Source organism: Porites lutea, chromosome 11 (genome assembly GCF_958299795.1).
Source record: "Porites lutea chromosome 11, jaPorLute2.1, whole genome shotgun sequence".
In the NCBI taxonomy this organism is placed as follows: Eukaryota; Metazoa; Cnidaria; class Anthozoa; order Scleractinia; family Poritidae; genus Porites; species Porites lutea.
This window is the reverse complement of record NC_133211.1, coordinates 12,753,384-12,781,345: the sequence shown is the minus strand read 5'-3', so window position 1 is coordinate 12,781,345 and position 27,962 is coordinate 12,753,384. Positions and strand designations below refer to the sequence as shown.

Below are 27,962 nucleotides of genomic sequence, written 5' to 3'. Positions count from 1 at the left end.
TGTAAGCAGAACACACACACAAATTACACATCAATGTTGCAATGCCTTTTTTATATCGTTTAATTTCATAGATAGGTCATTTTCCAGTTACCCTTTGCCTCTTTTTCAAAACGAGGCTAAGTGCGAAGTCTTTGATAGTGTAATCTCATGTAACCTAAACTTATTTGCACACGAAAGGTTCCACGTTTGGCTTCATTTTGAAAGTGAGTTTGTTTGGAAATTAGCAACGGCCTACTTGCATTAATTTGAAGATTCTACTACGTTCGATTGAAAGGACTAAAGAATTAACTTTCTAGAATTTCTTCTTCTAATCTATTTTTTTTTTTTGACAACGTTATTATCTGTCTATTGTGAGACATAGTTTGATTGAGAAATACCGATGCAGATCTTGTGCCTCCCGTTTCACTGTTCGTATCTAAAACCGTGTATGCATTCTTACTGATAATTAGAATCAAAGTCCCGACCCCTTCATCTGACCGATGGCCCTAATCCTCAACCTGGTTCCCAGGGTTCTCTCCTACCCGTCCCTACGGAGCGAGAGAGAGAGGATAGGAGAGAGAACCTGGGAACGAGGTTGCTAAATCCTCTGTGTACGAAATTTACTTAAATACATGTCAAGTCTGTCTTGTAAAATAATCATTTCGATTTGTCTTTCTTGGAGGAATCTTTATGTACACATAGCAGGTTGATCCTTTTATAGCGAGGCTTTCTGGCCAATGGACGTTTTAAATCTTGAAATCCTGAAGGGCGACAAATCGTATGCTGGTGTTTCACCCATGGCCAACTGAGCAAGAATCTTTCCACTGACTGGTCCGAGCTTAAATCCATGAGCTGTCAATACAAAGGAGTAAAACTTCAGTTTAAATTACGTTTTGACGCTTTTAATTCAACTAGACTTTCCAATGATTTCATTAGCTCGATAACCACCCGCTATTCGGGAAATGAGCCCGCGCTCTTTCCTCGACTCGGGGAGGAGCTAGAGAGTGACGGAAATCGAGCCTAATGATTGCACTCCAGTAAAAAAAGTAATGAAATGAAGTCGAGGCATGTGGAGACTATTTCATACAAATGGCTGTTACCCCAAGCCTTCAGTTTGAAAGTGCTATCCACCGGATAAATCCCTATCCAGCGGGTAAGTATTTGGGGAACCAACTGTCTTATCTTATCCAGTACTTCACGTAAAAGTAAAATTTTGTGTAGCAGCCAAGCAAGTTACACTAAGCGTTGTACGTACAACATGATACAGTCAAAGCCCGTTAATACGGACAATAAAGGCGCCATAGAAAGTGTCCTTATTCAAGAAGTGTCCGTATTAAGCAGGTTAAATTTAGGGAAAATGTAAGGGCTTTCTTTCCCCAGGGACAAAGCAAAATGTCAGTAATAATAGTCTATTTTCGAGTTCGCTATGACCGCTGAATTAAAGAAGTGAAGACGCATTTTTACAGCCTAAGCCTCAATCTGAAGTAATATATTCACAAATTCCAACGAGAAAAAGACCTGTTTATTACTTATCGTGTATATTCAAATTACCAACAATTACTTGCCAGAATTTCTGAATATTTTACTTTAAGTCGAGGCTAACCCTGTATTAATGTGTCGTTAATGTTTATATTCAGCGGTAATTTTTAATTCGAAACTGGATTATTAAGCGGGTGTCCGTAGAGGGGTTTGACCGTATACGAATTTCGCGCACAGATTCACTTCTATTCCTTGGGATGAGTTAAATAAGAGGTAATCTGACGCTTCCTCAAAAGATCCCGTCATTCTGAGTCAATAGACCTGCAGTGCTGCACATGTTGAGTCTAAAATATGTTAACGTTTTCTTTGAAAACGTACTTTTTTTTACTTGTAAATGAGACCTTTGAAAAAGGAACCGATATAATGCATGGAAAACTCTCTTCAATATTGTGAGCATGTTTACGTCAAAAACACTCACCAGAAAAGCCAGCACCAACGACAACATTTGAAAACTTTGGATGTTTATCTAATACATAGTTCCCATCTGGGGTGAGCTAGATAGAAAAAGAAAGAGACATCTTTTATGAAGTATGCACAGAATTGTATTTGTTTGTCTTGAGCACAATACAAACAAATGAAATGAACGAAAAGTCTTGCCGTGTTGCGACAGATGATGAGGGCGGGTGGAAAAGATGAGATGTTAGGGAATGGATGAAAATGATGGCGATGACGACAACAACAACGTAAAAAACAATTGGTTTTATCAGCCAAACAACAGCGCTTTTAGTACGTTACTTTGACGTCCACTACACGACTACAATGCGACGTTTCATACAGGAACTGGACAGACGACGACGAATTTTCCTTTCTCTTTTTGAACCTGGATAAAGACCTTAATAATTCCATTCCAGGAAAAATCGCCCAAATTTGACAAACTGAGCGCTTACAAATAAACGCGTTAACGTTTGAAAGGACGCAAATAATTTTTTCGTCGTCGTTGCTTCAGTTCTCTAATGATCATGACGACAACGACGACGACGAAGAAGATAAAGATGATGATGATAATGATAATTATAATGAATTGACGATGACGATTATGATGATGATAGTTTACAAGAATCTATCCCGATGAAGAAAATCTTTTTTTTTTTTTGCCTACTTTACATTAAAACATTGGTTAAGACCTAAAATAAACGGTCGCATTCGCGTTTTCCAAATCAGTTAATTTTAAAGAGTTACCTGGAAATAACTCGGTTATGTCCCAAGGTAACCGGTCAAGTCGCCCGAAAGTCATCTCGCCCGAATTGCTGGGTCATGTCGCTCGAATTTTATGAGGCGAAGTGCACAGAGAAAGTTAATTTTTGTTGAATATAGAGTTTCTGCAATCTTGTTCTTTAAACCATCATGAGACGAAACAAGCAGAATGAATGTGCAACATACCTCGTTCTTTAAGCAACGATGAGACGAAACGAGCGGTATAAATGTGTAAAATATCTCGCTCTTTAACCCTTGATGAACAATGAAACAAGCGCGATAAATGAGTGATATAATTATCTCGTTCTTTAATCTTCGATGAGAGAGACGAAACAAGCGTCGAGCCACAAAACTCAGCATTTCGGGCGACTTGACTAAACATCTAGGGCTACATAACTCTGATTTCGGGCGACTTGACCGTAAACCGTCCCCTGGTACGGTCCCAGACACCGTCACAAAATTACTTCTTTGATCGACGCACACCTGCATGGTTTAGTTCAATCTACTTATGGTGATGATATGATGATAAGGTCAGTTTGTTAAGTTGAAAGGCCTATTCTTTGACACGGAATCAGCCAAACAAAAACACCTACTGTGTAAATACAAGTCTCTACAATTGCTGGCTGTCGATAATCTAGATGTGGAAGATGATCCTGAACATATCCCCTTATTCTCTGTATGTGCATCTCAACAAGTGCTCTATCATTATCCCGTGCATCTGGGTCAATCTCTTTGCACAAGTCAGGAATTGTGCATAAACCGGTGCATCCAAACTGCAAAAAAAAATAAGGAAAAGATGAAGGCGCTCTTCAGGCCAATGAAGCTTGTACGGCTGGGCTTATCCCGCCATTAGTTAAGCCTTTAAAATTTAATGCTGCTCCAATACATTTGTTATAGAAGTACTGGGGAGTAGTAGCATGCAAGCAAACTATCCATTTGGGGAAATTGCGAGAAGTCACGCGAGAGCAGTATGCAAAAGGAGACGCGAGTGCTAGGGGCGGGAATTGTGCATAACCCGGGACATTCTAGACTACGAGCAGTCTCTCCTTTTTCTTGGTCCGTCGAGCAAAACGCCCGAGACACGCAAATGACCACACGCGTGACTGAAGGCGCCGCCCTCGTTTCTCGTGTCTCGCGGCTTCGCCGCTCAACGCTCGCGCGCGTGCATTACCTGAAGAAAAAGAGACTGTCGCAGTCTAGGAGCATTCTATCCTCCGCTCCTCGCGGCTTTGCTACTCGCTCGCGGGTTGTCTTGCAGCTCGTTACGCTTGCCATACAGGGAGAGCTTGCTAGCAGGTTAGGGGAGTAATTTTTTGAATATTAAGCAAATTTATCTTGTGTGACCATGCCTTGATACTACAAGGAGAAATTATGAACTAAAGCTAGGACTATTGCTACTCCAGCTGGATGGGTCATCGTATCCCATTAGAGGCTTACCCCCAGGTAAAGCCTGCATACTAGCCAAGTGGCCGATCAGATTCAGGCCAGAGTTTATTGCCGTTTCCATAGCATTAAGTGACTAGGAGTAGTGTTACTCCCCCCTACATGGGATGAAAGTCAATTGTAGGGTTACCCCCAACAGTACATGTATGTCCGCAGTACCCCTAGATGAAGAGAGACTAAGTTGAATACGAGCCAAGTAGCTCATCAGGCCAGAGCTTATACCAGTTTCTGTTTTATTAGGTGATTAGGAGTATTGCCACTCCCCCTCGGATGGGATGATAGTCCACTGAAGGTTTACCCTAGTGGTACACCCCTGGTACCCATTTATACACCTAAGTTCTAAGGAAACAACACCATAGCAAGGCTTGAAACGGGAACTAGAGATCCAAAAGATGATGTGTTGCCCACTAAACATCAACGCACCTCCCGTTACAGCATATTCTGTTACAGCTGTTTAGGATAACACACGACCTGCGATGTCTAAAACGTCTTAGGAATTTGCATTTTTCTGTGACGTCAACCAAAATCGAAAGGCTCCATGCCTTCTTACGGACCTCTTAGAAAACAGAAGTTTACTACAATGGGTTCAAAAGGTCATTGTTTGTGATTAGTGGATTTCCATCCATTTTGTGTGTTTTTGTGTTTCAAGGCTCGTTGCTTTTGAACTTCAGAGTTCGCATGTTTTCACTTTTTTATCTGGCTCACAAGTTTTTTTTACTTGCTTACTGAAACATGGCAATTTTAGATTTCCAAGGAGAAATTTTTCCTGTAGATCTTCCAAATCCAGAAGATACACAGATATGAGTGGGTGAAAATGAATTGCTACATTCCCGCCAACATCAATTTTATTTTTGCAGCTTCCGCTCGTTATTAGTACCTTTATTTGACAAGTATGGATTGGATGCCATGGTAACAGTTTGATTGACATGGAAGAAAAACCCAAAATCCTGAAATGTTTTGGACAACGCAGGTCGTGTGTTGACTGAAACAGCTGAAAACAGGCAAACTGAAACCTTCCAGTCAAACGGCTAGCCCTGATTATTTTTCCAGTTAACTATCATCTTGTGGACTCCTGAATGTGGAAAGCAGTTACATTACACACAATTAACTAAAGTAAACTCCCACTATAATAGGGCCCCCAAACAGTAGAGAAAATTAATTTTGCAACCTGGTTATTGAAGGACTCTCACCTTGAACATATTAGGATACTCAGAAGATGGAATCCCATATAATTTGCGACCATCAGAAGCTGAACAGTCATAGAAGTTGGGAAACCCACTCTTCAGACTGTATTTACTAGGCTCTTTAGTCTTCCAGTACACAACTACAGCTAATTGTGGCTAGAAAATAGAAACAAGAAAAAAAAATAATCATTATCCTCAAGAAGAACTGCACTGCATCAGCAACTGGACCTATATGCCACTTCCACATTTCCCATAATGCACCTTATTTGCCCCCTAAAATTTTGCATACCATAAATGATCGATTAAGCACCGCTACTCGAATAAACTCCGCTCTCAAATAAGTGCCACACCTTTACCAAAAAGAATTTAATAAGTAAGCGCTGCTCTCGAATAAGCGCATGGCTCTAATTTGGGTATTTACAAATAAACACCCCACCTTTGTTAAAGCACTTGATATAAAAAGATATCAAAACCATCTCTTGGAGAAATAAGACCTTGACTAACTCATGAGTTTTATCAAGTTGGAAATCCTTGAAACCGGGTTCATATAATAGTTTCATTTCATTCGTTAGTTCCGCCTATGACAGGGAAAATGAAATAAGTGCCATGGCGCTTAATTGATCATTTACGGTAAGCATTGTTTTTAATTTCTCTTGGGACGGCTGTTATACCCAGGAGAAATGAAAAACGAAGGTTTTGCAATTAAATTTTGGGGGGCAAATAAGGTACCTTATGGGAAATGTGAAAACAAACATTAGCATGTGTATTTAAAGTTCTGCGCCAAGAGAGAAACTTTGAGGACACGTGCAATTACACCAGGTGAAAAATAAGGAGGAGGCCCTTTCATGTTCACCTTGTGCACTATATATAACCTAACCAAAAAATAAACTGGCAGCTGCCACACAGGCTAAACAAACATATACAGCATGCACAAAATACATTTGTCACTTACAGTGTTAGATAACATGGGTGGATCCAGGGGGAGGGTCTGGGGGGTCTGGACACCCCCTATCAGAAGACCTGATGCTTTTTTGAGAAATCTTACATCAACAGGATCATATATCACTTTTTAACTGGCTGATTTTTTTAATAAAATGCACCTTGCATTTTGCCATTAAACTAAATTCGAGGGATATTAAAAAATGTTAAGTGCAGTAAATCGAAATAACACTAAATATAATTGCTAATAAACAAGTAAATAAACTGATTAACTATTAATGAAATAATCATAATAAATTACCCTCAGTGGCAGTGTAATTCCTAAAGGTTTTAGAAGCTTATTGGTCCATGGACCTGCAGGTAGAAAAATATATCAATAAAGAGAATGAGGTTGTTCAAGGTGAAAACTTCTGCTCATTGGACTGGTGAATTTTTTCTATGCTAGTTATAACTAATTAAAATTTGGGCTCGCTGCCACAACTTTAGCAACAAAAAGGTTCAACATATAAATTGAAAAAAAAAACACACACACATATATGTTTGTTACTAATTTTGGCAGAGAAAAGGAACAGCTTGCAATCAAAAGAAAAGGCCACAAGAGAATAGAAAGCTACAATCAGCAACGAAATGAGTTTAGACACTTTGCCCTAAAGGGGCTTTTTGACATTTTCCTGACTTCAAAAGGAGAGAATATAACTTTTCCTCCCCCATCCCCTCCACGCAATGTTGCGCCGCTGTTTGAGCTACCTACAGAAAACACAAAAAACACCCCAACTTTGGGACAGGGGAGGGGTATGGATTCTTTTGTTCTCTGAAGTTACACTATTTCAGTACAATGTTTCAACAATTTTGTCTTTGACTGTAGAAAAAAAAACTAGCATTGTCATAAAAAAGAATTTAGCCCACTGTCTAAAATTACGCCTTGTCTATATGTCACCTGATGCTTTGCTTACCTGCTGTAATTATCACTTTTTTAGCTGTAAACAAGTTATTGTTGGTTTTAATAGTAACTGTTTCTCCAGGCCAAACTTCAGCCACAGTCTCACCATCTTTTAGTGTTCCACCAAATTCAAGAAATTGCTCCTTAAGAAAGAATTTACAAAATCCACTGATGTAATAAAACATGGTGTTACTGGTACAATAACACTGTACAGTACCATACATTACATAGCCTATAGCTACAAAGAAAACAATCTATTACAGCTGTAAGCTGTCACCGCTGTAGGTGAAACACAACATGTACAAGTGTGTCACAACTGGAACAAACCATTTGGCATTAGGGGACTGGAGCCAACCTCATTCCCAGTGCCCTCTACTACTTGTCCCCCAGAGAGAGACCCTGGGGACGAGTTTTGGACTAGAGCAATGATCTGGCATAAAGAGAAGAAATACTCCATTCCATAAAGCCTTAGTCAGATCCATCCCTGGCGCGGAGCTAAGGGAACAAGGATGTCGCGCAGTCTTATTTCTTGAGAAGTAAAAATCAAGCTGTAAGCAAGTTTCAATATCCTTTCGCTAGGTTTTACTAGAATCTTCAATAGGCAAGAAACTAATATTGCAAAATCTCTATGATCTCAGGAAAGTGAGTTTGAGCATTTGTGCAATTAATAACAGAATAACTCTGTAATGCTCACGTTATTCACCACTTTGAGGTTGTGCGAGAGACTGGGTCAAGATGGTTGTCAAAGTGCATTGTGGGAATTTACCGCCATGTTGAAAATGCGTCCCTAAAAACAGTCCTATGATGCACTTTGACAACCATGTCAACCTGCTCTCCCGCGCAACCTCAAAGTGTCGAAATAGCTTAAACAAAGCCCTTCAAACACCTTTTCACGTACCTGTAATACTCTTAAGCATTTATCAGCTTTTAAAACTCCTGCCGATGTTTCCAGAACTGCAGAATAATGTGGTGAGAAGCTTAGTTCAGGAAATTTTTCCTTAAGCTTCTTGTTTGACAAGACTTGAAAATTCTCTCCAGCTTTAACTAGAGAGCTTACTATTTGGTCAAGGCCTTTCCCTGGGCCTTTCTCCACTGTTAACATTCCAACATTACTGAAATGATAAAATGAAATAACTAAAATTTCTGCTTAAGTTACAGGGCTCTTTAAGGGACTGTAAATTCTTTATGACTAAAGGTGGGAGAGTGATTTTTTAACCAACTCAGACATATTAAAAATGTACCCCCCCCCCCCGAAAAAGTGTCTACATCAAAACCTTACCCCCCCAGTCTATGTGTACCCCCCCCCACCCCCAACTTAAAAAATAAAGAAAAGAAGAATCAATGCTATTGAAAAGAAATATTCTAACATTCTAGAGCTAACATTATTGAGGTTATTTAAAATGTGATATTTTCAAATAGAATACCACTTGCCAATAAACCTCAGTCCAGTTTAATGCTATCTATCTGAGATCCTCAGTATGATTAATACACTCAACAAGGAAGCTGTTTGCAAAGGTAAAATGCAGTGCACTACAATATTTAAACTTACGGAACTAATATTTGTTGCTGTGCCTTTTCTTCTACCTTTTTCCACATCTTCTGAGCTTCAACAACCATTTTGGTGTAATAGGACTCTTCATAAGACCCACGGATAATCCTTGTCTGTCCATGAGAGCTACCTCTCCAATGAGGAAGAGGAAACTTACAAAAAATGCAAACAACATGTCAAAATAACAAGCATTCATAACTAACTATCAACAGGTACAAAGTAATTTAAAGGACCGTAAGTTATTTAGGGGATAGTGATACCTCAATTTGTTATGGATGTTTTTTCCAACAGATATGAAGCGCACAATTTAAAACTTAACCGGGGGTTTTGCAGCCCCAAATCATTTTGATGCACCCAATATGAGTTATCACTTGTCTTCCAAGTGCCAGTTGTTCAAAAGTTGGATAGTGTTATCGACTGGACAACTCACTATCCATAGAATAAGTTTTGGGGAAACCAATCATGAAGGGCATTATCCAGTGGATAAGTGATTTATTCGGTGGATAGCAGTAGTAATGTATCCACCTCTTGAACAATGCAATATCATGTGCTCCAACTGTTCAAAAATTGGAGGGCACATTCCACCTGATAAATCACTATCTGACTCCAGTAGTTTAGATAATGCCATCCACCTGATAAAGCACTATCCGGTGGATAAGTATTAGGGAAATCAATGGCATTATCCAATGGAAAGTGATACACCGGACTGGGGGAGGGGGGGGGGGGGGGTTGACAGCCCTGCAGTGTCATCCACTACAGTGTCATCCGGTTTTTGAACAACTGGGACCACGGTATGACTTGTCTCAATACAAGGTCTCTCAAGATGGGGAATCCAACAACACATTTCAACATTTTGGCAAAACTAAAGCATCTTCTGGCATGGCTGGACATATTTTTTTGTATCAGGCTCTGGACCAAATTGTTAGGACAATATTTTCCCAGTTTCATTGATACAGCAATTTCTACTTTGTTTGACTTCATAACAAGGCCTGTTATGAAAAAAATTAGAGTATTGTTTCGTCAATTACCAAATGAGCCTCCTAGCGAAACAAGACGGCGGCCTATATCTTAGCTGTTTGTGGTCAAAGATTGCTTCGTTTTGTCCAATATCTTAAGCCAAGCAGAATCATAACAACTTCAGCGGGCTTGGAAATGAGATATAATTGTGAGCCTGCAATTATTGACATTAATATTAGGAGACAAAAAGTCATATTTGTCACCATTTTGAAATAAGGTGTATTGATTTTTCTACCAATCTCTATTGAGAGCTAAAGAATTGAGGGAAAGCAAGATGGCACTTACTTGCTCTAACAGAAGAGTATTTTGTCCTCTGGAGGCGAGGTAATGAGCAGTCGAACTTCCAACTACTCCGGCTCCGATAACGCACACATCATATGTAGAGCTCGAACACATTTTCTCGACAACTGCGATCTTACCGTAGCTTTTTAGCATGGAGCAAAGAACAAATTAGCCTGCCCCGGAGAGTTTGGTCAGTTTGCTCGCAGGCTAAGAACAAATCAAAGTTTGTTTTTACAGTCTTTTCACCTTTTCACAAAAATCCGAAAATGTGCGACCCCATTTTGGTAACTCTATTAATCATAGTCGATCCAGTCGTGAAAATGCGACTCCATTCAGCGGTACATCACCATTAGCATCGTATAAAGAAGTCCCCCCCCCCCCCCTCCCCCCGCTTTTCACCTGCATTTGCAATGCCAGCGCTACAACGTGACGATCTTGTGTTCCGTTTGGTAAGGATTTGAGGTAAGGATGAGCGTTACCAACTTCCCTCCCCTACCCTCTAAGGTAGGTCTGATACTCGCGTGGCTACTCCACCGGAGTCGGCAGGGCCGGTGGGGCCCCTGCCAGTGGGGCCAGGAACGTCTCCCACGCAGGGCATCATCGGGGCTTCGTCTGGCTACATCTACAAAATTCTCAAATCTGATTGGCTATTTCGGCCTTAACTGCTGGTTTTCAGTGTCTCGCCATTCAAAATAGATCAAAGTAAAAATCACAACCGTTGAATAGATAAAGTCCAGAATCTGGGAAATGAAAGGAGGTAAATATATAAAGACCTTTTAGGCCTCCTCGCCATCTCTTCCTACATTTTTTTTTTTTTTTGGCATCTTTTTGTAATTATCGTAATCGTGTGGCAAATAAATAAAATACCTAAAAAAAAGTACCTAATACCCTCGCCAAGATTCAGGTCAGAGGAATATTTCGTATACGAGATATCCGAGGAAATGTTTTCACAAAATTTTAAAATAGAGATTTCTATGGAGACGCCATGCTGGTGCCCATCAAGAGCCATGTGCCCATCCGAATGAGCACCAACATGGTGGACGGAAACCAATAGAAACATCTGTTTAATACCGAGTTTAGACAGTTTTAAAATTAGCCTGCCTGGCAGGCGTTACAGGCTATTTTAAAATAGGACAGTACGCGTCATGCCTAAGTAATTGGACGGTACGCGCAACCACACGCGCACTTAAATGGCTTTTTTTCTCTGCTGGCCAAAAAAAAGGTCTTGGAATTTCTTGTGTTTTGATTAAAAAAAGAGCCTGATATTATCACAACTTTTGTTAAAGTTATGATTACCGTAATTGGTAACAGAACTTTGTGTCGGTCTGTAATCATACTCGTGATTAAACAACTTGGACTCCCGCCACGCGGTCGTCCGATTTTGTCCATTACTCGTATGATTAGTATAGGTAATAGCATGATTAGTAGTGATATTTGGCATAAATACCACGAGTGATATTTCGAAATTGTTACACGTCCTGTATACGTAGTTTCACGAGCCGTTAGGCGAGTGAAATTTGAGACAATTTTGAAATATCACGAGTGGTATTTATGCCAAATATCAAACTCATGCTATTTAAGTTTGTTTATACTACTGCCCGCAAAAGGTTTGCAATTTTCACACGTAGGTATTCCAAATTTAGCTGCAATACCACTTCTCTCAGCCAATCAAATTGCAGAAATTTCTCATGAAGTAGTATAGCAGACCGAATTGGACTCCACTTAGTCCTGTTACCATTACTAACTGGGGAGATTTCCAATAATTATAATTCCAAAGGTAAGCATTTTATCTCGTCCGTATACCAGGCCTTTTCATGCGCGGTTTCCGGCTAGTCATATTCCCTTTTCAAAGTTGTTTTAGTAATTTACTAATAAAATACTTTACCAGTTGCTTTGCTCAATCGTTTGCAAGGCCCACGGAACGAGCAATTTTTAAAGTGTGGGGGCCGGTGACCACTTCCTTTGAAAGGGGGAGGAGGGGGGAGGGTGGACTCTTTATATACCGAAATTTTTTTTTCCAGTTTTATAGTTACTAACAGCAAATTTTAAAATATTTGCTACTTCGGCAAGGCAAATTTGTCTGTTCTCTTTTTGTGGCTGTTTAAGATTGCTGAACCTTTCTTGACTCATTGTTGAGCAGAGCCACGTGTTTAACTTACGTGCCGCTGAAAAGGACCTTTCTCCTACTGCGTCTGATTTGCACATGCAGGATTTACCCGTAGAAGTTTGCAGCGTAGACCATGATCTTGTGAGGTTCCTGTCGTAACATGTAATATCACAACCACTGATCACAACTTTAAACTTCCTGTTGGGCTTTTAATGGGTCGGAGACTACATCATTAGCCGACAAAATTCGTTTTAAAAAACTGTAATTCCGTGGAATAGTAGCTGGTAGTCTTCAGATTAAACCGAGGACCTTCATAAAAAAAGACTCCATTCCGCATCGTTGCATATGCTCCATAGCCTGGCTGGTTTAAAAACGCGGAATTCTACTGTAAGTGTTGTAAAACTATCAAATCTAAAATTAACTTTCTCAACTCTTTGTTTTGACCATGACTGCGCTTCCATTGACTATTTCGGCAGTTTTTTAAACGAAAAAATGAGCTGAGTTACTATATATATGTAGTAAAGTGACGGTAAAGCACATAACAGCCCATAAAAAGAAGTCAAATTTACCAACTTTCCTCCCCCATTTAACACTCGGGCAGAACCTATCTTGTTGTTTTCACATGGTTTTCTTTTCCCTGGCAATTTCTGCAAGCAGCACTGGTGGTCGCCATAGTTATGCACATTATGCAGAATTTTGTACATTAGACCCAAGGTTAAACACTGGGGCTTTCAACTCATCCATGGCAAAGTTGATTAAAAAAACAGCTAATTTTCACCAGCCAGACACTCCTTAATTTGTCACGCTTTAAATAAACGATTTTCAGCGGGTGATTTTATAGAGACGTGACTTGTATTCCGATGCGCAAAGCACTCTTTAGAAAGAAGATATGTTGTACGGTACAAATCACTTTAATTTACAATGACTGAATTAGCACTTTCTTGCTGTTCGTCGTACTCTTTTTTTACCACTCGATATGAAACATCTGTTTCTCGTTAATTCGTGATAGCCATATCGTGGGAGTTATTAAAAGATGCTTTCCTGTTCTGTGGTAGACTACGAGTAGTCCCCCATCTGTCCCCAGGGATAGTAGAGTGAGCGAAACGCGAGCGCGCGTGAAAATCACCCCACGCGAGAAAACGCAACCGCGTCTCGCCTTTCTTGCGTGGGGTGATTTTTACGCGCACTCGCGTTTCGCTCGCTCTACTATCCCTGAGGAAAAATGGGGTACTAATCGTAGTCTAGTTCTATGGTGACCGAGGACAATTCTTTGGCCAGCTAGTTAAAGTCCCACACGTTATTTCAGAGCCTGTTCCAGGCGCTCATACAGAGGAGAGAGTAGCCTGCGAAAACATCCGTTTCTCCTCGCTCTTCGCCGCTGGGTACGTTACTCCTCGCGAAACGTCCCCAGCGGCGAAGAGCGAGGAGAAACGGATGTTTTTGCAGGCTAAGGAGAGCGACGCGAAATAGAGAGCGGAGGAAAGCGCCGAAGTAATGAAGAGGGGGAGAGGAGCTGCTTCTCTCGTAGCTTTTTCCTACGCACTTTTCTTATCGTTGTCCCCACTATCTGAACGCCTGGAACAGACTATAATGTGATGTTCTGTGGCGCTTGAACCAGTGGTCAAGGTGAACTAGGGTTTTAGTCTCCACGTGGGCGTGGAGCATTGCGTGACTCCGGCCCGAGCGGCTGTCAAGAAAACTACTAGGATCTATTTATAGCGTTGGTCCTTTCTACAGTACTGAACTTTTTTTGGATGTGTTTGAAGAATCCTCATATTCAAATTTACATTCAGAGAAATACAGTCCTTGAGAACTAAAGTTTCCTTATTTTCTCAATGTAAATTACCCCAATACACGGATGATTTAACTTTTCTTAGACATAACTTCTTATAAATGAAGCTTCCAGACAAAAAGGGACTTTTTACGGAGCAAGTATCCAATAGTACACAGCTAAATGTAAATTAACTTAATCAGCACCAAACCATTTCATTTTTGCCATTTAACACTGCAAACAATTCTGAATCGACCATCCAATTGAAAGATTTAGGAAGGTAAGCAGAGTAGCTGATCATTTTATTTTTTAATTTTATTTTATTAGCTTTGCCCTGATGAATACAAAAAAACTGAAGATGTGCAAATACTAGTAATAAGAACGTGACAATACACTAATAATAACTTAAATAATTTGGGCAGGGACACCGGAACAGCTAAAGCCAATTGCTACGAACCCAAAATAAAAAAAACATAAAAGTAGCAATTGAAATCACATGCAGCAAATAATTTCTTGGTCTAAGAACCTGGCCGTGTTACACTTCAAGCAAATCGTTTTGAAGCTCCTTGGAGAGTCCGGGTCATAGTTTATTGCTAGAGCCCGCGAGTAATAACCGTAAAGAACAGATTTAAAGTTCTCAATAGTAACATTATCTAGGTCAAGTCTGGTAATAAGCAGGTTCCAGATTCTAGTGGTTCTAATGAAAAAAGATTTCTGAAAGGTAGAAGTCCTGCATTTTTTAGGCACAAAAGATTGAGAGCTCGTTACGAATATTCGGGTCCTTCGAACGCATTCGCGCACGACGGGAACTATGCAACAGACGGATGTAAGTGAATCTTTTTATGCGTAGCCTTGTAAAAGTATACTAGATCTAGTAACTCGTGCCAGTAGCACACAGGAAGTAGGTTTACAGATATTAGTAATGCTTTACATATTACTCATATTTTAAATGGTGCTGTTCTAACACGTAACGTTATTATCATCATCATAATCATCTCCATGGAGCAGATACAGTATTTATTCGACTAACGGCGCGGATCTTGGCTATAAGCCGAGACACTAAACTTTAACTCGTAGAATCAGCATAACCAAGAACGAAAGATAAATCCAAAACACTCAGCTATAAGCCGAGACCCATTTGTTACAAGACTTTTAACTGACTGTAAAACTTAACAATTTCGAAAAAATGTGACCTTATCTAGGAAAACGTAAAATTGTTGTTTGGGTTTTTCGCTACTATAGCATCTTTTACTGAACAGCATGTTTTCTTACAAGTCAACGTAGTTTTATAGCTTTTGACACCCAATTACATAAACGGAAACCTCTTTCGCACATCTTCGTTTAATATACAGTCGAACCTCCCATAAGGGATCAAGCGACCACCCATAATTGAAAAGACTTAGTGAAAGTCGCTTACGAGAGGTGATCGCTTACAAGAATCGAACCACAGGGGGCCTCTTCCATGAAAAGGTTCGGGCACATCTCCTTTATGGAAGTTATTTTATTGCATACAATTTCTAAGTTACGCCATGTGTAGTTCCATGTTGTTACAGAAGTTCTTAAGTAGCACTTTGCACACAGCCAACCGGTATAGAGATCAGAGAAGGCGTCAAGTGGTCGCTTTCAAGAGGTTAAGGTGGCTGAACACAGTTTTGGTAGTTTGCGAGTATATATGTCATTTGCCAAATCATGGCAAGAGACGGGTTGCAGCTCACAAGCTGAAACTTGAAAGAAACATGAAAGATTTTGATTGACAGGTAAAATTTCGTAGTTTTCGTAGTTTCCATGGCAACATGAACGATTGAATAAAACCGAACTTAAAATGGCCCCAAGAGAAACTGAAAACAATGCTTATGCAAAATTTTGGGTGAAAAAAAAAGAGCATTATAGTATCATGGCATTTTCTGGTCCGATCGTTATCTGGGTAATGCTGCAAACTTGGAAATCCACCCTTTCATGTAATTTACAACTATCAGTAAATCTTTTTTCAGTTCTGAGTCATGGGCAGCTTGTTTTCGAGTGGAACAAACTCAACCGACCAACAGCAACCCAGGTGAGAATTAATACTACTTAAAACAATTTATTCATGAGTAATGAAATATGAAATATGAAATATAGTACTGGGTCAATCAATAGTGGCAGAGCGTAATTCAGTACTTAATAGTAACAAAATATCATAGTGATCAATCATTATATTAGACCAAGAGAAAATGAGTTCTCTCTTGATTAGACACGACGCCGTAAGTTCCTCTGGACCAAAAAACGAATTTGTGAAATGACGTTTGGTGGCTTCAAGATGATCTGATCAGTCTGATGAAAACTGAGCCTTTTTTTCAAGGTCAATCATCGTCACATTAGAAGACGACCAAACCCCTGAAGTAATTTTTCTTGGCCGAATTCACAATAGAGACGGTTTATCCGTATGAGACGGGCCCATGATCCGTTGGATAATTCGCGTCAGGCAGATAATACGTCTTAATTCAGGGCCGTAGCCAGAAAAAAAATGAGGACACATAAAAAAGCTGGTACGGACCAGATATTTTTGCCGTGTAAACCTTCCGTACCATCTTTTCATGAAATAGTTTTGGGGCCATAGGCGGCTATGGCCCCAAAACCCCCAAGAAAACGAGTCCGGACCCCTTTTGCTGTTCGAAAGCGCTGTGTAAACGCATCTTACTTTCGTACCATCTTCTTCATGTGAGCCTGCCGTGCTTTACGGTGGTTTCGCGCTTGTCTACTTTTGCACTATTTCACTATTCAGCCTAATCTGATTGTTACGCGTGTAAACGGTTAAAATATATTGGTCCGGACCACTTTTTAATGGTTAGAGTAGGATGTGTCAATGATCAAATTATATTTAAATGGCTCTTATTTAGAGTCTCTATTTACCGACGTTCCAACACAGCCTCATTCCCAGGACCAAGAGAGGGTCGCAGTGATCCCGAACTCTAAAACTAGGGAAACAAACAAACAAAAACAAAACTGAACCGCAGCTGAAATCTTAGGACCTTCCGTATCTATGTTTTCGCAGTAAAACATTGATCTGATCAAATAAGGGCAGTTCCCACTTTTGTTACTGCGCATAAGGGAAAGATCTGAAAGAAGCCTGCCGGGGATGCGCAGAGGAGCGCTCGGGTTAAGATTGCTCTCCTAGAAGGGTAGAAAAGGTTGGACGTAAAGTCAAGGTCCAGACGACAAATTCAAGTAAAGCATATTTCTAGCGTTATTTCTCAAGCTGTACTTTTCTCGAAGTGACCGAACAAAACGGTAACACTGACGTTTTTTCGCGAGCTTGCAGTGTGTGTGAGTCCTAGGAGGGAAAATAAAATTATAAGTCATGATACCGATTTCTTACTTAACGGCGCGGTTCAGAAACCCGAAATCAACCCCTTGGTAGGCGCAACTGGGAAGAAGCCAGTTTGAAATCGAGACATGCAGAGCCACGCATTGTCTGAAACTCGATATCTAATTGGCTATCCCCTGAGTGACAGGTACAAAACACAGGTCACAGGTAACTGAGATAAGCAGTTCCCTCAGTTAAGCTAAAGTTCTATTTTGGATTGTGATTATAAGGGCTAGGAGACACTTTTAGTGTTCAGGGGCACCCAACGTCAATTTTTGGAAAATCGGAAGACGGAAGACGATTTGAGATCTAGAATTTTCGGAACATTTGTTGTAAAATTTCTTGCTTGCATGCCTCTCCTAGGATTATTGAACATCTAAAATATGGTATAATTCCCCATTTTTAACGGATTTTTTCCCCAAAAAGGTCACCTTGAATTTTCGAGAGCCTTTTTTCTGGCTGAAATTTTCAAAAAGGTAAGTTTTGATCCCTATAATTTTCGGATCACTAGACTTTCAGTTAGGAAACCCGAACAGATGAAAAATTTTAGGGGATAAAAATATGCCTAAATCTACCGTTTAAATACGAAAATACTTTTAACAATACTATGTTTAAGTGGTTTTGAACTATATTCTCGTTGGGTGCCCCTGAGTGTTTTTTATTTGCCATTGCACAGTGACCTGTAGCTAATCCTACACTTGTGACCTGTGACCAACGTTTTGTACCTGAAGTCCAAAGACCGTCTTGGTACACCTAATTGTGAAAATGTTGTCTTAGTCGACACGCTAAAAGAAAAAAGCCAAAAATGCTAAAAGAAAAAGCCAAATAGGATTTAATTAGCACAAGCGGTTTTTTCTCCAGGCGTAAAAACAAATTGCCAATGCGACGGCTACACGCGAGCGTTACAAATGAATTCACCCCATAGTGGTATACTGGTAAACTTATCTAATTAACTCCTATTTACCTTTTCACATTTTCCTTTTAGAATTTCCCTATGACAACGCTACTGTAGTTAGGTGTATTTCTACATTAGTAAGTTGTTCTAAAAGTGACTTAGAAAAAAAGCGCTCATGCAAATACGCTTTCCTTGTTAATTTTCTCTTGTCATCTTTAACTTGCAGCAAATTCAAGTTCAAGTCTGATCTGAACGACCAGCAGATTAAGGCAATCCGCAGCTCATGGGGGATGGTGTTACCAAACAAGAAAGAACATGGAAAACTGTTATTTTACAAGTAGGAGCGTACTAGTCCTCAACTTAATAAATACTTTTCTTTTTAAGTGAAATATTGACTTCAGAAAAGTTACTGCTCTAATTATCGAGTCTTCAGCTGTGTCTTCGGATAAAATGTGAACGATCAACCTCGGACAATCTAACTTTAGGGTGTGCCCATTGAAACTGAAGTCAGTGAGCAGTGCTTATATGCGGCGCTGTTACATATTTTTACGAAAATGGGTTTAAAGTTTGAGTTTGTGGACAAATGAAATACTCTTTGGAGGATAGTGCGAGACAATGCGAGGGACTGGAAACCAATAAAGCGCGAGGCCAAACTGCAACCTTATCAAATTACGCCTTCCCGTTGTCCTTTGCGAGTTCAAGGGAGCATACCTTCATGAATGACCCGAAATGCAATACTTTCGGAATATTTGAAGTTGCCAATCAGCAAACAGTGACAAAAACTTTATATTTGTTGTCCAAATGTCCTTCAATTCATCAGCAACCTTCCTTTTGATCAACAATAAAACGCAAACAGCGGTGATAAACATTGTGAGTTTTCGCATTTTTATAAACTTGACGTTTCGTATGCTATTCAACATACATTTTCAAAATGATCTTAAGTGACCATTAAAGAAAATGACGAGACTATATACTGTATTCCAAAATTACAAGGGTACTGGAAATGAGATTAAAAATTAAAAATTATTAACATTAATGAATTCAAAAGACAACAGCTAATAAAGCATCAGCTTTTCACTGCTACCTTCCTTTTACTAATCCAATTGTTTCAACAGGGTATTTGAGATGGCCCCGCACTTGAAGGATTTATTTCCCTTTGGTAGCGACTTGACGCAGCCACAGTTTACTGAGCATGCCCTGAAAGTAATGAACACTATTGATTTAGCAGTGAAGAATTTGGATAACCCGGATGTACTTGTCCCAGCCCTGGAGGAACTGGGACGAGTGCATGCAATGTTTGAATTAACCAATCAAGAGTTTGAGGTACGAAACTTTCTCATTTAAAAATGTTGTGCTCGTAGTTTTGGCTTTTAGGTCAGGGAGGAAATCCTATTGTATCCTAGTTGCCCTATGAGAACCATGTTTAGGTTTTGTTTATGAGATCTATGAGGCTTTGACAATTTTCAGCTCTTATAATAAAGCTTCTACTTCACACATTTGGTCTGTGAGCTCTTAACATGCAAAGTCGAACCGCAGGACGGAGAAGGCTGGAGCAATTTTAGGCTTGGCCATTTTCCATTTGTGGTGTCCATCCTGGGGCATGCGCAATTTTGTACATTATTGAAAAAGAAAAAAAACATTCAGTACTTTCACATTAAACATAATACACATTGTTTTCCCCCCAAAATTTTGCATAAGTATTGTTTTCAAGTTCTCTTGGGAGGATTGTAAATCACGAGAGAAATTGGAAATAAAGCTTATGCAAAACATTTGGGGGGTAAACAAGGTGTATTATGGGAATGTGAAAGTAGTTACCAACATCTGACACCGCATCTGTCAAAATCGCTCATGTTTTGACAAGCTTTGGAAGTTTTTTTAGTACTGTATAGATTGTACATCAAAGTCATCTTAAAAGTAATGATGTCTCAAGTGGAACAACATCTGTGGTTTCCCAACTGACAGTCTACAGGGTGCAAAGAAAGTCATTTTTAAAGCTTGCCATTCAGGCAAGTTGAGCTAGCATATACTAGCCCAAACGTCATTTCAACTAGCCCCAAAAACATTTTGACGAGCAGAATTGATTTCACAGTTCTTCTGTAATTTGAATTCCTCAAAAAACTTCACTTGCCCATCGGGCAAGTTAAGAACAGAATTCACTAGCCCGATAGTAAAATCCACTAGGCCTGGGCTATCGAACATGACTTTCTTTGCACACTGGTCCAAATATTTGTTACCATGAAGAATATCATGTCACAGTTTCCTGTTAGATAGATGCACAGACCTTCAATTGGAGTGTCAGAAAAGGATAATTCAATAAATTCTCAAACTTTTCATGGTTAAACAAATCGTGTCATGTTAAGTCTGTAAACGAGCTGCTAAAGCAGTTTTACCTGATGAACAGTTCAGTACAGTTCTGAGACGATCTGGGTATGTTTTCCCCATTAACGCCAAAGTATCGTAATTTTCTTTCCTTTCAGTATGTTGGACAAGCTCTGCTATCAGTCCTAGAGGAGGGACTAGGAGAAGCTTTCACACCAGCATTAAAGGCTGCCTGGACTGATGTCTATGCTATAATTACTGATATTATGCTGACAGCAATCACTGACTACAATGCTGATAAAAAGGACAACAAAACTAATAATTAAGTAAAGAATGTTGTAGAACTAGACTTGTAAAATGATTAAGTACAATTCAACAAGAATCGCTATCTTAAAATATCAGATTTATTTTAGAATCATGAGCCATGACTAAAGCGTGAACTAGAGGAACTAAGCAAAAAGTAGGTCAGAAAGTAGGTGCGGCAGAAGAGTCAACAAGTTGCGACCCCACAAAGGAAAACAAATGATAAGCAATAGTCAGAATCTGTTTAATTACTGTTTTTCTTTTCTTTTTAAAACAGTGCAGGGTGCAAAGAAAGTCAGTTTTACAGTCTGCCATTCGGGCAAGCTGTAGCTAGCATGTACTAACAAACAAGTCATTTCAACTAGCCCCAATACCCATTTTCATTAGCAAGATTGATAACAATCCTTCTGTAATTTGAATTTCCCCAAAAAAACAACACTTGCCCATCGGGCAAGTTAACAACAAAAATCACTAGCCCGATAGCAAAATCCACTAGCCCCGGGCTATCAGACATGACTTTCTTTGCACCATGCAGTGATTGCAACATATAATGTTTATGAAGCAGGTCATGTGCGTTGGAAACTAGTGTTCTTTAGTTATATCTTGCCATTTGGATTGCCACAGTGCATTGCTGTTTATCTGCAATTGACTGTTGAAGATGAAAAAGAGTTTATAACTTCATTAATGCTCCAAAAGAAAACAATGCACTTGGAAAGAACTCTACTACGTCAAGAAAAATCAAATATAAAGCTAAATGTTACAAGAACACATAACACCTTTTTTCAATATTTTGGCCTGTATGTGTGATTTGCTTGTTAGTAAGGAAAATGGCATGGGCTTCATGATAGGGGAGAAGTGTGATGTAATCCTTACTTTATTAGACTTTTAAATACAAATTCCACACTTTTTGAAGTTTAAAACTACGATAAGAATGGAAAAGTGAAAAGTGTGGAAGTAACTTGTAGAAATAAAAAGAAGGGATCTACGTTTAAAAGCTGCTAGAGCAATAAAGACAAATCTATTTGTAAATGTACAAGATGTATTCATTTATTAATGAAAAATGACAAAAAAGGTAAACAGTATATATTATTTACATTTTTTACTTAATTTATGGATGGATAACAGTGAAAACCACTTTTATACAGAAGCCACCTATAAGAAGATGAAATTTAGAGAAAAAAAATGTCAGTGGTACAAAGGTGCTGAGTTTGCCATTAGTTCTCACTCTTGACAAACAAGTTTTTTCTACGCTTTTATAAACTTTGTTTTTGCTTGCAAAAGAACAAAGAAACAAAAATTCCCATGGGTACAAAATGACCTGAACATTGGCGTACAGTATCCCCATATTATTACTATCATTATTTTAATTATAATAATAATAATGATAGTAATTTTATTTCAAAGCTACTGGTTTACATTGGGTACTACCATATTGTATTCATGTTCAGATTGTCTCCATGTTCAGGTGATTTGGTACATCAAGTCTGAGTGATGCAGTGATGAGAGCCTTGGCTTTGTGGCCTGGGGTTCAAATGAGTGGTAAAGAATGGATGATGGATAGGGTTCTTACCTGGTATTTCCAGTCACTTCTGCAGAATAAACTGCTCTATAAATTCATTCTGTTCACTTTCAACCTTTTGTAAAGCTTCATGTTGCACTCGGAATCTAATAATAAAACGAAAAGATAACAAAATGCTGCTTATGATCTGAACATATTAGCTCTAAAATATATACAAAAACATGTACGTGATGTATTTATAATGCGTGACATTAAGAAAACAGTGTGGTTGATATTTCTTGCTGTCACATGCACTACAAACTTCAAGTGTAGCTGTCACTTTCAAACTCTAAAACAATAGCTACACTTATTGCACTGATAACAGTTTTATTGAATTTACCCCTAGAATCAAGCAATAGAAGGCAAATCTGACAAACGTATGAGAGAAGATCACACAATCAATCAACTTACAAAAGTTCATGTTGATTACAAAGCACAGTAGTAACAGAGCTCCAAGCTCAACATTTTCAATTTCATTTTCAATTATTTCAGAGTTGTGCTTTTGGCGACCTAAAATCATACAATGGTCGCCAGGCACAAAATTGACTCGTTACCAGAAAGGACACTTTGTGCAACATCACATGATAAGCTGAAGCTGCCCAACTATTGCAATAGAATTTGGAAGTGCATGTAACATCTCAAGGTTTAATACCAAGACAGCCTAGGGTGAAAGAGTCAAAATGATAAAGAAAACAGAGCATAAATAATATTTCATGCAAATATAAATCCATGGATCTCTCTTGAACTTGAAGACTAACTAATAAGACAGTACAGTGTGGCACATGACGTCGAACACAGCTGTTCACCAAATTGGCAACTTGTACTGCAATCATTGCAACCAAAACGGTCACAATGGCCTTTATGCGTAATTATGTCAGACGAGCAATTTCACCACCAAGCCTCCTTTGCAGAGTAAAATTCTTCACATTTGCGCTCTTTGTGCAATGGTATTCTTTTCAACTGTACTGCCTTGGGAATTCATTTATGTAAAATTTTGCAACTTCACAATATTAATTCAAAGACAGTGGCTATTGGTACAGGACCCGTACACCGACGTGTATTTGCTATTGGGTGATTCCAGAAAATATCCATACCATACCACGGGCGGCATTTTGGAATTCCGAGGGAGAGGGGGGGTTTCTTGGACTGGAATTCCGAAGACGTGGGGGGGTAACGCAGTTTGGAATTCCAAAGGCATCGGGGGGTGTTTCAGCTCTGAATTCAGTGAATTTCCAGAGGGAAGATGGCGAAAGCTCCGCTTGAAATCGCTGACCTGTTAACATTCCCAGTTTGTAAATGAAGCACGAACCGACCACGGAAGAAGTATGCCTTCATGCAGTTGGGTAAGCAGATGGGTTGTGCAGCAAGCTCCACATCGAAGAGGCCTTGAAGTTGATGAATTAGTCAACTGATTAATAAAAATATAACCAAGTCGGTGTTTCTCGCCGATTGTCGATCGACGATGTGTTGTTGCGTGCTGAAAACTCGCACCAGTCTCTCGTTTCCAAATAGAACGCCTGACAGATTTTGTATTTCACGCCGATTTTCACGCCAACATGTAGGTAGTAAAATCCGACAGCGTGCCTTTTGATGCGCTGGTGTCTAGCGGAAGGAAGACTTGATTTTCATTAATGTTACAGTCAACAGATTTGTTTCATTTTACGGCGGTTCTGCACAAATTTCGAAATTTGCTACGTCAGCTCGGTGTCTCTACTGATCATAGTCAAGGAGATTATTTTCACTATTAAGACAATTATTTGAAGTTTTGTGTAAGTACAACATTCGGACTGGATTATGCGATTGCAAGACAAAATTGTATTTATAAATATAAAGGCAAAATACAAACAACTGTTTACCGGTCATGAAAGTACTCACGAGTATGTCTTGTTGTCTTTGAGAAAGTGAAAGATTCATTTCTGTCTTGAATTTACAAAATTATGTTTCAAATGCAACGTAAGCATATACATGTGAAACATTGTTTTCACCCCTAAGGGTTATTGTAGAACTATGGGTTTAAAAATATGTTGTACATGTTGTACCCATTCGGTCCGTTCGTACTCGTTGTGTTTTGCTTGTAAAACGTATGCTGCATAACTAGTGGCCAGCAGTTAATCAATGAGGGAAATTTTCAATATGGCGGGTGACGGAATATCGATCGTAAACTTTACTCTTGTTAGCGTCCACTGGTATCAATACAATCTACTCCTGAAAATGTGACGGTATTGAATGGAAAACAAAAAGTTCCATTAGGTGGTAAGCGGCTTAAAGATAATGCTTAGAAGGAATAGCTACGGTGTACTAACGTTAACAAACTTGAGTTGCTTGATCGTCTGACTAAAAATTGTGAACAGAATTCTTTTGCAGAGGGAAAAAGTGCAAGTTTCTCGTTCATTTGAAGATTTAGGCAGATGAATAGGAATTCCAAAGGGTCTGAAACAAAAGTGGAAAATTCCGGAGGAGAGGGGGGGGTTAGCAATTTTGGAATTCGGAGGGCAAGGGGGGGATAAGCATTTTGGAATTTTCGAGGGCAAGGGGGGGTTAAATACTCATGCCACCTGTGGTAGGGTATGGATATTTTCTGGAATCACCCATTCATACAGGATTAAGTCTCTTCTTGAAATTTATATGAAATTTCTAAGTCTCTTGAAATTTCTGGTCAACAAATTTCCATGAAAGTGTAAGTCTCTTCAACCACTCTTCAATTTTTAAGGAAAAAAAATTGGGTGGCAAATTTTACAGGAAAAACAAATTCAGTATAGTTAGATTGAGAATCGATCCTGGGGCATAGAATCCATAGTTCATAGTCTTAACCACTATACTACGGAGTATTCATTGCTGAAATGTGTTTGGTTTTAATAATTTGTATAGCAACAACCATGACCGTAAATAGAAGCTAACCGTTTTGAGTCAGTGCTTAGCCCTAATCATTATTTTCGTTACTCAACCCTAATTAGTATTGTCATTGCCTAACTGTAATCAATTTAGTCAGAATCCCATATGAATAGGAAATACAAGTGGGTATACGTAAGAATAGCCATTAGGTATTTGAAATGGAGGCTTAGTGGAAAGATTTGCGTGTCTGAAGTAAACACGAGCACAAGGGGCATTTGGACCACTGGATACAGATACACAATATGTTAGACTGAGTCAACAAGTGGTACGGTCATTCTTACCGTTCAAGCTGTGTTTTCTTTTCAGCAATCAGTGCTCTAAGCTGTTGCTGTTGTGCTTCTCTTTGCTTTGCAATTGACTTCAAAAGATTTCTTGAGCCAATAGCCTGAAGTATTTGGAAAACATTCTAATTACTACTTTTAATTCAGAGGACTCAAGGTTTGACTTTTGGCACAAAGAGGTGATATTCATATGGATTTGGAAAGGGGAGCGTATATCACCAAGGAGACAGCATTCGCCGTGCAAGGCATAAACAAATAATTTATGATCTTGAACTGGACGTTTACCTTCATTTTCTCCTTCTCTACCTCCTTAGCCAAAGCATCAACCATGTCTATAAATCCTCCTACGATTTTTTGAAATTCTCCAATTTCTAATGAGCAATATAATCAATATGAGTAAATGATGTCTTCTGTGCTATGTAAGCTTAAAACACGAAGAACAGAAACAGCACAGATTAAGAAAAGTTATTGAAGTTTTGCTCCACACATTTTTCTAAGAAATGATTTGGACTTACTATCAACAAATTCTTTGCACTCTTCCTTAAGTTCCTGGGTCTGCTGACTAATTTCGGGTTCTAACACCCGAACTTTGTTTAGTTCATCAAAATGAAATCCAGCTGGACCATCCGCCATCTTTGATCGCAATTTAACTGTATCCCAAAAGGCTTTGCGGCTCACCAACTGCTGCGAGGAAAAGCGCTGCGACGCAACATTTTTCGACCGGTTGGGGAAGGCGCTAATGGGGCGTTCAAAACTTACCGCTAATATTTAATCTGCGAACCCCGACTAAGAGCTACGATACTTTACAGTTCCCTCCAAAATTAGAGACTCTTTTGGTGCATTCAAAATGCTGTGTCCTCCCAACCCCTCTAAATATTTACACAGTCGGAACTGTACTTTATTTTAATCACTGTAAATTACGCAAGACACAACAGCAAAAAAAATAATAAATGAGGGAAAGACACAATATTAAAAATATGATTTATGATTTTGATATTAAATAAGGATGTATCTATCATATATGCGACTCAGGGCTTTTAACATTCCGGCCTGCATAAAGATTAAAGTAATATAAAACCAAGAGAACTTGAAAGCCTCTCTGATACCACTTTAGACCCGGCCTGAACAGCCTGAATTTAGCTTGTTTTGCAGAAGTGTTATCCACCCCGACGCAGGTCAGCCTGCCCCGTTAGTTTGGACTGCTGCCACATCATGGATAACAATTATTGTAAAAAAAAAAAAAACTTAACTCCGAGAGCATGCTGTGCAACGCAATCTGACGTTTCTTAGCTTGATAACCCCCCTTTCCAAGTTTCAATCTTCGAAGCTATTTCCAACAACCCCCACCTCCTCTAAATCCTCCTAGACCTCCACCCCATAACATGAAAGCTTTATCAGTTAGTTCCCTCTTTTGGTTAACCGGCCGGTTCTACGTAGACGTCTACGTAATAATTCGTGATTTTTTTAATAGTTTAGTTAACATTATGATATCGATATCGGCATCAAGAAAAAATAACAAAGTTTAGTGATAGATCAGTATTGTTACCCTACAATGCGGAAAAACATCTTTTCACTACGTAGATTCTTCGTCAAAATAATCCCAAAAGCCTTTCCATGGCGCAGGGCGGTACCGCTAATGAGAGTCAAACCACATGCACTAACTCAGGTTAGGGGCAATAATAAAAACCGCCGCCCTCACAGCCGGCAACAATGTGGCGTTCATTAATTTTTGGCATCGTTAATGTAAAGATACTTTCTTTTGAATGCCTTTGGTTAATACAGGCAACTCCTGTTATCGCAGTATTCTGGCTCCTAAGTGGATGCAACAAGGGCGAATCACGAAGAAAACGCGAAGAAAGAGGATACCCGAGACGGTCAGCCAGGCTCCAAGGGGAAGACACAGTTCTGTAAGGAAACAAATACCGAGGACGGCGACGGCGGAGAAAACGTCACTGAAAAAGTAAATTCGCGTTCTTTCAATCTTCATAGCGATTACTCCAAGTCACTAACTTTGTCAAATGTAGGCGAACCCTCCTAAAGCTGAATTCCTAAGAACCATATTGAAGTTCAGAAAGAGAGAGGAATTTTCGTCGTCGCTTGTGGAAATTAGGCATTTTCACGTCGTAGTCGTGCAGTGACGGCAAAGAAATGTAAAAAAAAGCGTGATGCACGAGAAAAATAGTTGTTTTGCTAATTAAACCTATTGCTTTTGTGGCGTTCCCGTTGCCGTCGCCGTCGCCGTCGCCGTCGCCGTCGCCGTCGCCATCGTCGGCTCTTAAGGTCCCTTTTATGGTTTTTCTGAGACGTAGTCAGTTGGTTAGGCGGTCTGGATGGGGATACCTCGACAACACTTATCATTTACAGAAAAAAATCATTTTCCGTTCTGGACACATTAATACGGACTCGGAGCAAATACTTTTTGCTGAG

At 39.4% G+C, this 27,962-nt stretch overlaps 3 protein-coding genes across 4 annotated transcripts; 1 reads left to right on the top strand and 2 right to left on the bottom strand.

Moving 5' to 3' along the window:
- Nucleotides 1–52: 52 nt before the first annotated feature.
- LOC140951930 (peroxisomal sarcosine oxidase-like) lies at nucleotides 53–10,327 on the bottom strand. The gene is made up of 9 exons (XM_073401307.1): nucleotides 10,070–10,327; nucleotides 8,768–8,919; nucleotides 8,117–8,330; nucleotides 7,232–7,361; nucleotides 6,580–6,632; nucleotides 5,346–5,495; nucleotides 3,306–3,485; nucleotides 1,937–2,012; nucleotides 53–831 (listed from the first exon to the last, which is right to left on the bottom strand). Exons 1-9 carry the CDS (start codon nucleotides 10,217–10,219, stop codon nucleotides 695–697), a joined length of 1,242 nt encoding a protein of 413 aa, XP_073257408.1. The 5' UTR covers nucleotides 10,220–10,327; the 3' UTR covers nucleotides 53–694.
- Nucleotides 10,328–11,690: 1,363 nt separating this feature from the next.
- On the top strand, nucleotides 11,691–21,656 carry LOC140952747 (neuroglobin-like). Of its 2 annotated transcripts, none has more exons than XM_073402189.1 (5): nucleotides 11,691–11,843; nucleotides 15,936–15,997; nucleotides 18,409–18,519; nucleotides 19,298–19,505; nucleotides 20,660–21,656. In XM_073402189.1, the coding sequence occupies exons 2-5, from the start codon at nucleotides 15,945–15,947 to the stop codon at nucleotides 20,825–20,827; spliced, it is 540 nt and encodes a 179-aa protein (XP_073258290.1). In that variant the 5' UTR covers nucleotides 11,691–11,843; nucleotides 15,936–15,944; the 3' UTR covers nucleotides 20,828–21,656. The 2 variants fall into 2 exon arrangements, with proteins under 2 accessions (XP_073258290.1, XP_073258289.1); XM_073402188.1 differs by lacking the exon at nucleotides 11,691–11,843 and adding an exon at nucleotides 14,148–14,224.
- A 169-nt stretch (nucleotides 21,657–21,825) lies between these two features.
- LOC140952748 (intraflagellar transport protein 20 homolog) lies at nucleotides 21,826–26,181 on the bottom strand. The gene is made up of 5 exons (XM_073402190.1): nucleotides 26,051–26,181; nucleotides 25,821–25,906; nucleotides 25,536–25,639; nucleotides 22,375–22,469; nucleotides 21,826–21,956 (listed from the first exon to the last, which is right to left on the bottom strand). Exons 1-4 carry the CDS (start codon nucleotides 26,166–26,168, stop codon nucleotides 22,388–22,390), a joined length of 390 nt encoding a protein of 129 aa, XP_073258291.1. The 5' UTR covers nucleotides 26,169–26,181; the 3' UTR covers nucleotides 21,826–21,956; nucleotides 22,375–22,387.
- Between the last annotated feature and the right edge of the window lie 1,781 nt (nucleotides 26,182–27,962).

Coding starts and splice junctions, on each gene's coding strand:
- LOC140952747 (XM_073402189.1), top strand. CDS start 15,945: ATGGGCAGCTTGTTTTCGAGTGGAACAAACTCAACCGACCAACAGCAA. Junction 18,520..19,297: donor GGAAAACTGTTATTTTACAA/GTAGGAGCGTAC, acceptor TTGTTTCAACAG/GGTATTTGAGATGGCCCCGC. Junction 19,506..20,659: donor TAACCAATCAAGAGTTTGAG/GTACGAAACTTT, acceptor CTTTCCTTTCAG/TATGTTGGACAAGCTCTGCT.
- LOC140951930 (XM_073401307.1), bottom strand. CDS start 10,219: ATGCTAAAAAGCTACGGTAAGATCGCAGTTGTCGAGAAAATGTGTTCG. Junction 6,633..7,231: donor AAAAGTGATAATTACAGCAG/GTAAGCAAAGCA, acceptor TTCTACCTGCAG/GTCCATGGACCAATAAGCTT. Junction 2,013..3,305: donor TAGAGACTTGTATTTACACA/GTAGGTGTTTTT, acceptor TTTTCTATCTAG/CTCACCCCAGATGGGAACTA.
- LOC140952748 (XM_073402190.1), bottom strand. CDS start 26,168: ATGGCGGATGGTCCAGCTGGATTTCATTTTGATGAACTAAACAAAGTT. Junction 25,640..25,820: donor TAGAGAAGGAGAAAATGAAG/GTAAACGTCCAG, acceptor CAAATACTTCAG/GCTATTGGCTCAAGAAATCT. Junction 22,470..25,535: donor AAGAAAACACAGCTTGAACG/GTAAGAATGACC, acceptor TTTTATTATTAG/ATTCCGAGTGCAACATGAAG.